Raw genomic sequence first — 11299 nt, 5'->3', positions numbered from 1 at the left:
AAACAATAATAATTATAATAGAATATGTCTTTTCACACTATAATATTATATATTTAGTTAAAAGAATTATTACAATGGTCAATTACAGGCAGTTTCCTTGTTTTCCCTCTTCCTATAGGTGCATGGCATACGCTTTTGACAAAATGAAATGTTTAATAGGAATTGATATTAACTTAATCAACTACAAAAATACACTGCTATTGGGGACAGGCATTAAAATGAATTAGATCATACCTATCAGACCTTTACCATTTTGTCTATTTAAACAGGGAAAAATCTAAGTTAACGTCAGTAAATTATGGAGTACCACAAGGATCTGTGTTAGGCCCTCTGCTATTTTCAATATATATATGCTGCCACTTGGTAATATTATAAGAAAACATGGAATTTGTTTCCACTGTTATGTCGATGACATTTCATCGTGACCAGATACAATCTCTAAAGTTGCTACAAATCCTTCCAAGTTGACAGAGTGTGTAAAACATCGGATTACCAGTAACGTTCTTCTATTAAATTCGGATAAGACTGAGGTATCGCAAATACAATTTGCATCTAGAAGGATTTACTGTTAATTCATCCTCTACAATTAAATACCTGGGTGTTATATTAGACAGCAACTTCATATTAAATCAGCAAATCATCTTTCATGCATTACAAAAACAACCTTCTTCCACCTCAGAAACATACTAGGCTACAGAACGTGTTACCTGATTCGGATGCAGAAAAGCTAGTTCATGCATTACTAGGTGGATTTAGGTTGATGGCAGCTCCAAGGTTAAGAATCCGTTCTGATAAACAAAAGCTTGCAGGTTTAGTGGCATGTCTCAAGAGGCACTGCAATCATCATAGTCCTGCTTTATTGCCGTTACATTTATTACAGACCCTGTAAAATTCCCTTCTATAAATTGCCTTGAATGAAAAATAAGTTGGATAAAATCCATTTACTGAAAATAACGGCACCCAGACCCAATATGTGTCATGAATAGACAATTTGTATAATGGGAAATCACTTTAATATATCCAGCTTCTCAAAATACATTTCAGTGCACTGAAAACCTTCATATACATGCGTTTTTCCTTCAACATTCTTTTTCCTTCATTCAAACTGTGACAATGATGCGACCACTTTGATTGAAATTAAAATACAAATATCACAGAAAAATTTGTAATAACATTCCCGCCATGTTAAGTTTCCATCAAGAAACTTCTCAACTCTAAACACCATCTAAAAAAGCTAAAACAATAAGATAAATATCCTTTTATTTCATTCATTCATTCAGCTGTTGTTTTGCCAGCACTAACACATAGAAGTTATAAAGGCATTTCATAAAATACTTTGACTTCATATCTGATGATCCAGTAACACAGTACAAGTGGTCCATATTAATTCATCAACTCATCACCTGGAATTGTACACTCTGGATTTTTATTTTAGTGTTAAAACTTTTACGTGTTATTATTCATGACTGCACATATAGTACGACAACGGTAGTGTAACCACAACATGTGGTACGGAAAGACATTCATAAAGCACATAGAGATTAATTAATGCCATGATGCCAAAACAACTCAAAACTTGCGTTCAGTGATCTTTCATAATGCATAAAAGCTATTTTATGCCAAGACTTGCAGCTTTGAATTGCAATCAACATCTCAGTACATCCGTACATATATACAGGCAGACAGTGTATCTCTATACATAATGGGAGCGTAAATAGCAGGATTGTTAGCAACGGAAAAGCCCAAAATCTCTCCTGAGGAGCCATTGTGTGTGATAAAGAACAGGCCTGAGAGAATGTCACGGGAGTCGGGCTGTCTACACAAACAAGAGGACGAGGATCGAGATTAGTGTCGAGTTATGGCATTCCAGGAAATTTTAGAACCTCTCTGCATACCTTCATGTTGACTGAGCCTCGTTACAGACATTCCTCAAGCCATCAGCACCTTGACGATTATCGCTAGGTATGATCCTAGACTATCTCTATGAGACTTTGAAAGTTGATCTAGAGGTCAGTGTCAAAAACAACATGGAAGCAGTACATACAGTACATACTGCTACCGTTAGGTGCATACTGCTTCATGGACTGACCCCAAGGCCATGTGATTATGACATTGAGCACAAGGTCAGAGATGTGGTCATAAAACACAACACTAGCATCTATAAAGTCAAGCTTGTAAAATTGAAATGAAGCAAAAAAACAACAACAACAAACAAACATAAAGACATGAAATGCTGCCCACTATTAAACCAGTAAAGACAGCTTCAGAGGTATGACTGTAACCCTGCAGAAAAAAAAATATTCTTAATGAGTATTTTTGTCTAATTTTCCAGTAAAAAAATATCTAAATATCCTTCAAAGAAGAACATGTACATACTTTTTTAGAGACAAATTTTACAACACTGCATAAATAAGACTTATTTTCAAGAATGTGCACTATCGTTCAAAAGTTTGCAGTTGGTACGAATTTATTTGAAAGAAATCTCTTATGCTCACCAAGGCTGCATTTACTTGATTAAAAAAACAGAAACATTTATCAGAAAATATTTTTAAATGTAATTTATTCCTGTGATGGCAAAGCTACATTTTACAGCATCATTACTTCAGTCTTATGTGTCATTATAGTGATCCTATAAAAATAATTTGAATATTCTTATTTGGTGCTCAAGAAACAATTAGTATCATTATCAATGTAGAAAACTGCTGCTTAAAAATGTTAATACGATTCTTTGATGAATCGAAAGTTGAAAAGAACAGCATTTATATGAAATAGAAATCTTCTGTAACATTATAAATGTTTTGTCTATACTGTTTATACTGTACTTGTGTGAAAAATTTGTCAATCTGTCATGTTGCAGAGAGAAATACAAAATACACTTATGCAGTGTTGCTTTTCCAGTAAATTAATTCATCTGTATATTCTACTGGAATATTTGACTGGAAAAAAGGTCAAGAAATACTTTAAAAAAAACTTTTTTTGCTGTGTAGTATTGACTTTGGTTTCTATTAATTGATTCATCATGGTTTTTTTTAAATTACAGGTCCACAAATACTTTAAAAAACAATATTTCAAAGAATTATGCTGCTATGATTTCCAAACAAAAAAGAAAAAAAAAGTGATTTTCATCATTTGAATAATTATATCTACGAAATAAGTAAGTACAATCAGTGGTACTTTGTTATAAAGGCAAAATATGAAATGCAGAATGAAAGCAGTCTAAATGACTGATTCAAGCCACTTTGGCCTCTCTTTTGTCATTGTGGAAGCCTGTTATTCAAATGACAGCAGGTCAGGGTGGGATTCTTCGTTCTCCGAGTTGAGGGTTCGGTAATCCACAGTGCCGTTCCCCAACAGCTCCCCCTCCGTGACGCTGATGCGGCAGCCCCCTTTCCCTGAACACGGGGTGGAAGCCATTCTAGTTTCCGAGTTGGTCAGTTTCTTTGGGTCCAGATTGTCTTTGTGAATGAGATCTGGAACAGAAAGCAGCAGCTGTGACTGATCGACAGCCTCAGAATTTTTCTCATCCGTCACCACAGCTGTGGGCTCGTTTTTTAGTTCTAATCCGGGCCTTTTCTCCATCTGGCTGTTGACATGGTCGCCGGGTTCTGAAGGGTTCTCAAGGCCGGACTCTTCAAGGCTCGTCTCAGACTGAAGCTCAGCTTTATCTTTGGTGATCTTGTTGGGTGAGGAGACGAAGGAGGATTCTGGGGAGGCCACCACGGGGTCAGAGGATATCATCATGTCCTGGGTGGTCTTCAGGGCACGTGGGAGGCGCTTTTTACCGGTGGGAGGTGGGGGATCAAGCCGAGGGAAGGAGTCCAGGGACATTTGACTGTATGAGAGAAGGAAAAAAGCAAAGACACAATGGGATCATGCAAGACAGAATGACAACGAAAGACCAGAGCAAATATGTGGTCTGAATTTCTTCTTTCTCTTGCATGGTGGTCTAAAATGATACTACTAAAAAAGAAAAAAAGATTAGTAAGACTAAATCATCTCTCTCTGTAATACAAGAGTACACTTAATTTGAACAAATCTTATTAAACTGTGCTAGTGCATTTAATAGCACAGATCAAGCCTACAGGGGTAAGGAGGAAAGCAAGCAGCAAAACGGTCTTACTGTTGAATTCAGAAGATCATTTTTGGTCTTTTTTTTTTAAGATCAAGTTAATTGCATTTTGCTAATTGTTTTATAATAATAACACATGGCCCGATACCATTTTTTTCAAACCGATACGAGTACGAATATTTAAATTTGTGTACTTGCCGATACCGAGTACCGATACCGATATTTCTACCACAAAAGTAACTATAGGCTCCCAGAAAAGAAGACAGAAGACTAGTTTAGAACACAGGTTAAAAGACTGTTTTTATTTTCTTCTCTGCTTGTTTTAACAAGTCTAAAAATAAATAATAATGAGTAAAATAATAAATCTATTAACACACAAACCACTGTTAATTTAACATAAAAGCAAGCAGTTACTGTGTGCATGGTCTGACATTACTGAATGCACGCAAAGTGCGCTCCCTTAATAGTCTAATTCCTAAAAAGCTGACAGTTCATCGCGATCTCACACATCTGTTATTATCAATGAAGCTGACTGCACAATGAATCTTTCATAATATCCACACTTTGTTTGTTATAATTAGAGGATTTGCTAGCATACAGAATTCAGCACTGAACTAAAAAGTTTTGAGCGGTGAGGAGAGCCTATCTTAAATGCTTGTGATTGGCCATTGCGTTCAAGAAATCAACGCAATCTGAGTGGTTACTACAATATCTGAGTGGTTACTACAATATCTGAGTGGTTACTACAATCTGAGTGGTTACTACAATAAAAATCTAAATGTAATTGAAATTAGGCCAACATTAAAGCATGAAAAAATAAATATGCCTCAAACATTGCAGAAGACCATTAAAAGGTATTAAACAATTCACAATTCAAGTATAATTCCTATGCGACCAAAGGCATTCTTCAAACTGGCATCCCCTTAATACAAGTTATATATTTTTAATTATGAAGTTAAAACCGCCAATAGGCGGCGCCAAATTACCGTATTAATGTACGAGTCATAGAAGCATTCATTTAACTTATGTTCAAAACGGCAGATTCGTTCTGGAAATAAGCAACTAGGTCACTGAATCACAAATACTTATAACTCTTTCTCAGGCTTGTTTGGAACTATTGTCATTGGAGAAATCGAGCAAAAACAGAAAATATTTGGAACATTAGGCTATGTCTAAATGTCACATCAAAATATTCACTCTTTGTTTACTGAACTGTTTTATAAAATCATTATCACATTTGCAATCGCGTCAATATTCTGGAAATATTTTTAAAATATCATATGTATAATTATGAAAATAACTCATACTAGGGCATTTTTTTCCACCACATTTTGAATTTTGGGTGCAATATTAATTCTGCTGGCATTTTGATAACATCTAATAGATGTAACCCCTGATAACATCTAACCCTGCTTTAAGAGAAACATAAAACACGACAAAACATTAACAGTTTTCTATGTTGTTTTTTGTCATTGGAAAGAACGACATATTTGGCTTTAAAGCATGATTTAAAAGAAATGTGGCAAATGTTATACAAAACATATGACATCATTAATTATCATTTGAATATTGACAACATTAAGCTACATTTGAAAACATAATTGTGTATAAAGAGGCATGCTGTTTTGACCAATATTCTCGATTTAAAGATAGTCAAATTAACTATAACAAACAGGTTAAACAAGCCATAGCTTACTTTTAGACGTGGTGAATGAAGTTCGACTGTTCGAGGTTGTGATGGTCGTCCGATATCCCTTGCCAGTTATTATGCGTACAGCAAATCTTCTTGTATGAATATAGTCAATTTCTAGTGTTTATATCCAAAAAGAAACGATGCTGGGAGATGTTTTTGTATTTAGCGCGCTCACCGCGATTTATTGTTTTTCTGGGCTTGTGCAGTGTCACGCAATCGCGCAGAATCTGATGACTGGCGTCAATGGTTCCGTTGCTTTCATTTTGTTCATCAATTGATGTTGCGATGATAAATGTATATCAAGTCATTCTCTAGTCATACAGTTCAAGTCAAGTCAAGTCTCAAGTCATTGGATCTCAAGTCAAAGTCAAGTCGAGTCATTTTCTTAATTTAGTCAAGCAAGTCTCAAAGTCCTTAAATTTGCGACTCGAGTCTGACTCGAGTCAAGTCATGTGACTCGAGTCCCCCATCTCTGGCTCACAGGCATTAAGTCAAATTATTATCTACGTAATATTGAATATCATAAATCTCCCATGTTAACAGCACAATTCCTTCAATAATGTCACATGCTATGCAATAATAGCCTTTCTAGAGATAAGAAGTTGGTTTCTTGTAAATGCATCATTTCATTTATTATTTTATGATAGTGGAATTTGCACCTGGTCTGTTGAAGATATGAAAGTTGATGAGAATCAAAGTCTGTGGGATATTTTTTTATCCGTTTAAACGTATCATTTATCCCTGTGGCACGAATGGTGAAGGATGGCTAACATTAAAAGTAGGCACTAACTCCAAGTATGAGACCTAGTCATGTCCTTCAAGCAAAATACAACCCATAGGGTCGTAACAACAATTGTCTTAGCAAGCACTACAATTTTGATCATAAATGCATTATTTCCATAAAATTTACAAGCAGGTATAATAAAAAAGCTGGAAGGAATGTGTACACTAGATGTTGCACAACTGGTAAGATTTAAGCCAATTAAACCAAACCCTTGACAAGTCAAAGTTTGCCTGATGTAACATACACAATGACTCATAGACACATGTACATTCTCTTGAAGGCTGCTGATAATGATGCTGGATACAGTTGCCTGCATGAAAAGACTTTTTTTCTCTCCCTCTCAGAGATGTCAGTCAAATCTCAGCAGTAACCCATGGGGTTCTCATATAATAACAGTGTTCAAAGACATTTCTCCTGTTTTCACTTTCACTGCTGAAAGAGATGTGAACTGCAACAGAGAAATATGATCGGCCATCTGCACCGATGAATGACGGTCTGTAAGGACTGAATGAACTGCTCAATATATTAGTGCCATCAATCGATTTAACTAACTAATCAAATCGCAAATTTTTCTGTATTATACGATTTTTTTTTCATAATTTCTGGAAGAAATTAGTAATTATAGCCATTCAACATATAACAGTATAATTTAACATAAAATTTCTTTAACCTTTAATAGGCTTTAAAATATATAACTTTTAATTTAAGTGAACTTAGGATAGGCCTTGGATGCTGCATTAATGTTTTATATGCATTAAATATTTTAACACGTTAAGCTGAACATATTAATAATCGTAGATACTAATACGTTGTTTTTGTCAGCCATAATATGTACAGCATATATATGTATTATTTATATAGATATATACATATACCAAGGGTGCCAATACTTCTGATCAGGATTGCATACGTCTGTATATATACAGACTTTATATACACACTTTGGATGGAATACATTCATTCAACATTAGTCGATGAAAGTGTACTGGAACCAGATCAACAACCCCCCCATGTTTAGAGGAATATTTTGTTTACTTCCTTTTTTATTTGACGTTTGTTAGACAGGACAGTAAAAAGGGAGTATCAGATTGGGACATATCGCAGTCCAGCCTTGAATCGCCTCTGTAGAAGCACTATGGTCATTAAAATGTCAAAAGCAAGTGCTATGGCTGACAACTTCCTAGCAATTTTAGTCTTAGCATGAAGTCAACTGAATACAGTGAGCGTTTTGAGGTCATTGCCGTTTGCAGCCGTGAGTGTGAAATCTTTACCTGTTTTTTGCTGTACTGTGTCCCATCTCAGTCAGGTTGGACCACACTGGCTCCACGTTCTTATTCACCTCTGTGACTCCAATGTCTCCAAAGCTGTTGGGATCTTTTCGGCGGAGCAAGTCGTTTACCTTCGCACCCATGGCTTTGCCCAAGTTCAGGGCGTTTTTCAGGTGCTGGCTGCCACCTGTCCTGGATCCTGCCAGGGCAGACGTGTCTGTGGAGCCTGCTGGACGAAAGTTCAGCTTCGGCTGTTCCGCAGCATTGCAGTTCTCAAACATGCTTTGGTCCACTAAAGAACAAAACAACAAAAAGGGTTTCAGACAAAGTGAGGCACTGGGGAACTTTACTTAATTTAAATGAACATTTAAAAGTGAGCTGTGTCTTCAGTAGCTTTTGTACAGACTTAAATGCATGACTGTTTAACACTGAAAGCACAACACTGCTAGACAATGTTCATTCAACCAATTTGTTCGACATAAACCCAATATTGCTACATTTAACCTTGTTTAATCCATCAGATTAAATGTAGGGATGCACTTTTTTATTGTTATTATTCAGAATTATTATTATTCATTATCTTGTTATGGCTGATAACTGCTAATTATTAAATGTCTACCCTATTTTACAGATAAATTTAAAATAAAACGCATAAAAAAAAATCTACAAGTGCTACAAGTGGATTTAAGCATCACCAAAAATTCTCTTTTTGAGGTTGGCAAAAAATTACAGTGTAATTAAATTATAAATGAGCATTAGGTGATGGTAATATATGGTAATATATATGGTAATAATAATATGGTAATATAGGTGAAATGGAATATAAATGTAAAAACATGCACAATTAAATATCCAATGTATCATCAATAGCAACAGATAACATTTAAAAAAAAGAAAACTAATATATTTAAACGTCATATCAATATATTGTGCATTCCTATTTTCATGCAGTGGTGATTAATCATTTTATACATAAAATGTTAAACAATGGACACAAATTCATGCAAAAAAACAAAAAACAAACAAAACACAATGACACCAAAATAGGCAGAAAATAGAATATGTCAAGTCCCACCATGTCATGTTTCTTACCTCACAACCATTATTTCATGGTTAGCATTCAAAGTGACAAAGAAAGCATGATTTATTGTTTGCATCTATACAGATATTCTTAAAAACTGTATATTAATGCTCAAACATGAAACTACAGTAGTATTTAAACACAACTTTTAACTTTTACATCAAAATATAAAAAGAAATGACCATTTACCTTTTACCTAAAAGGTGACTGAAGAGAGGTAGACCGAGAGTGATAAAGATGGAAAGATAGAAACAGCAATTTGCCAACAAAAGTGGCTCTGACACGGTGTTCCATTGCAAATTTAGCTTCAATTTAGGCCATTCAAAGCAGTTTACAATAAAATCTGTATGGATCTAATCAAATGTGATTTCAAGAAACTCTTGATGTGGCATAGCTATTTCCAGCTTGTTAAACTCAAACAGTTTCAACACTTGCTCATGGAGGAGTTAGATCCTCATTAGCTGGTGACAGTCTCTCGTTGACGACAAACACGGGCCACATACGAGACTAGAGAGGCTTTTCCACACAAATATTTGACAAAGGGAAGTTATTTTGATGCTGACAATGTCTTGGCTCTGCAGGCAAGGCAAACAGATGAATGAGGGAAGTTTGTGTGCCAAAAACAGCATGTTGTTGTCATGGTAATCAGGGGAAAAAATTACAAAACAAGAACAAAAAAACCCACAACTTGCCATTTCTGGGTCTGCCTTTCTTTTCCAGGCACATCACCACTGGGTAACAAGATAAGTCTAAATGATTCACAGGATTTATCTTCATGCGCTATCTGAATTAATTTTACTATGAGGCTTAAACCAGCACAACATGCTGCTATAATGAGCTCTGGAGAGAAATAAGCAGGAGAAAAGTAGCCACTTGTCTGTGGTTTCATGTGATTGTATCACTACACATATTGATCTGCACTCTAATGAAAGCATCTAAAATACGACGGACATTATTTACTATGCACTTCAATGGCCGACATGTTATTTAATCTGGTAATGTTACAATACTCAGACTAGTTCAACTATGTTTGTGTAGTATCAGCTACAGGCGGCCCACACTTCCTTCACTGACAGTCTGGTGCATATTGCACACAAAACTGGAAAACGCATGTGAAAATCAAAAGTTTCATTTAGATCAATTGTCTGATTGCAAAGCAAAATCATGTTTAGAAAGTCTGTTTTGTGCCATATCATCCATTTCAGATTTATCTATTCCTAAAAAACACATAAAAAAAAAAAAGCAGTGGTTGGTCTTGTCCTGAGTGGGTAGTTCGTGGACAGAATAAGTGCAAACTGGATAAGACTTAATGACTTAAAATCAAAAGTATGTGTCTGTGTGACTAGATTTTGAGTGAGAAAGATGTATAGCAAATCATCAGCTTTCAATTTAGAGCATGACGCAGTGATCATCGGATTTGAACCTTCTCCACAGGGCATAATCGTGGTAGCTCGAGGCAGCAGTAAAAATACCTCAGTCAGGCTCCACCAAAGTGGCAAATGCCAAGAGGGTGTCTGACACGCTGCTATTCTGGGCTGGTTTATGAGCTCCTGATGTGTCCCAGCACGAAACCTCTGGACCAAAGGGTGTCCAGCCCACACATCCACCAACCCACCCACCCACAAACACGCTGCATGGTGCAGGGTTCCCACTCTTTTTTGACCAATGAATTTCTAAAATATATCCAGTTGTTCGAGTTTAGTGCATAATGATTTTTAAAAATCCTTTTACAGCAAGGACTGCACTTACAATTTTTACCAGAAAACATTTTAGTGTATTATTAATATTTTCAAAATTTGGGGCAAGACATTATATTTCATATATGATATCAATGATATGTATTAGTGCTGTCAAAATGATTAATTGTGATTAAATCACATCTAACGTAAAAGTTTTTGTTTATATAATGCATGCGTGTATAATATGTATATATATATATATATAAATATAAGTGTGTGTAGACACCCATACATGTATGCAATATATATATATATATATATATATATATATATATATATATATATATATATATATATATATATATATATATATTCACACACATATATATTCACAGTAAACAGAGACATGCACACACATATATATAATATATACAGTATATAAATATAATACACACACACACATATATTATAAACAAAAATTTTTAATGTTAGATGCAGTTAATCGCTTTGACAGCACTAATTCTGAAGACATATTTCTAGGTTTTCCATTACAGAGGTAACACTGATGATCAGGACCCCTATATTTATGAACTGTACAAAAATAATCAAAAGTGGCCAGATTTCATGATGCACTAAATCATGTGGTAAAGAATCAAAAATGAACTGCTGAACAAAGAGCAAATATATCTAGACCCCAAGCCAAACACTACCATTTCCTACACATG

The 11299-nt window shown here is 35.2% G+C and overlaps 1 protein-coding gene across 1 annotated transcript in view; it reads right to left on the bottom strand.

The window, feature by feature from the left end:
- Positions 1-990: 990 nt before the first annotated feature.
- Positions 991-11299, bottom strand: part of nos1apa (nitric oxide synthase 1 (neuronal) adaptor protein a) — a 119986-nt gene continuing 109677 nt past the window's right edge. The window contains exons 11-12 of the mRNA XM_077198497.1: positions 7818-8106; positions 991-3832 (exon numbers count right to left, since the gene is read on the bottom strand). Of these exons, the coding sequence (XP_077054612.1) occupies positions 3271-3832; positions 7818-8106 (851 nt within the window). The 3' untranslated portion in view covers positions 991-3270. The remainder of the gene's footprint in view (positions 3833-7817; positions 8107-11299) is intronic.

This window comes from Siphateles boraxobius, unplaced genomic scaffold, assembly GCF_051911475.1.
Source record: "Siphateles boraxobius isolate OS27281-9 unplaced genomic scaffold, OSU_SipBor_1 41, whole genome shotgun sequence".
In the NCBI taxonomy this organism is placed as follows: domain Eukaryota; kingdom Metazoa; phylum Chordata; class Actinopteri; order Cypriniformes; family Leuciscidae; genus Siphateles; species Siphateles boraxobius.
The sequence above is the reverse complement of the archived record's forward strand: the minus strand, read 5'-3'. Positions and strand labels throughout refer to the sequence as shown.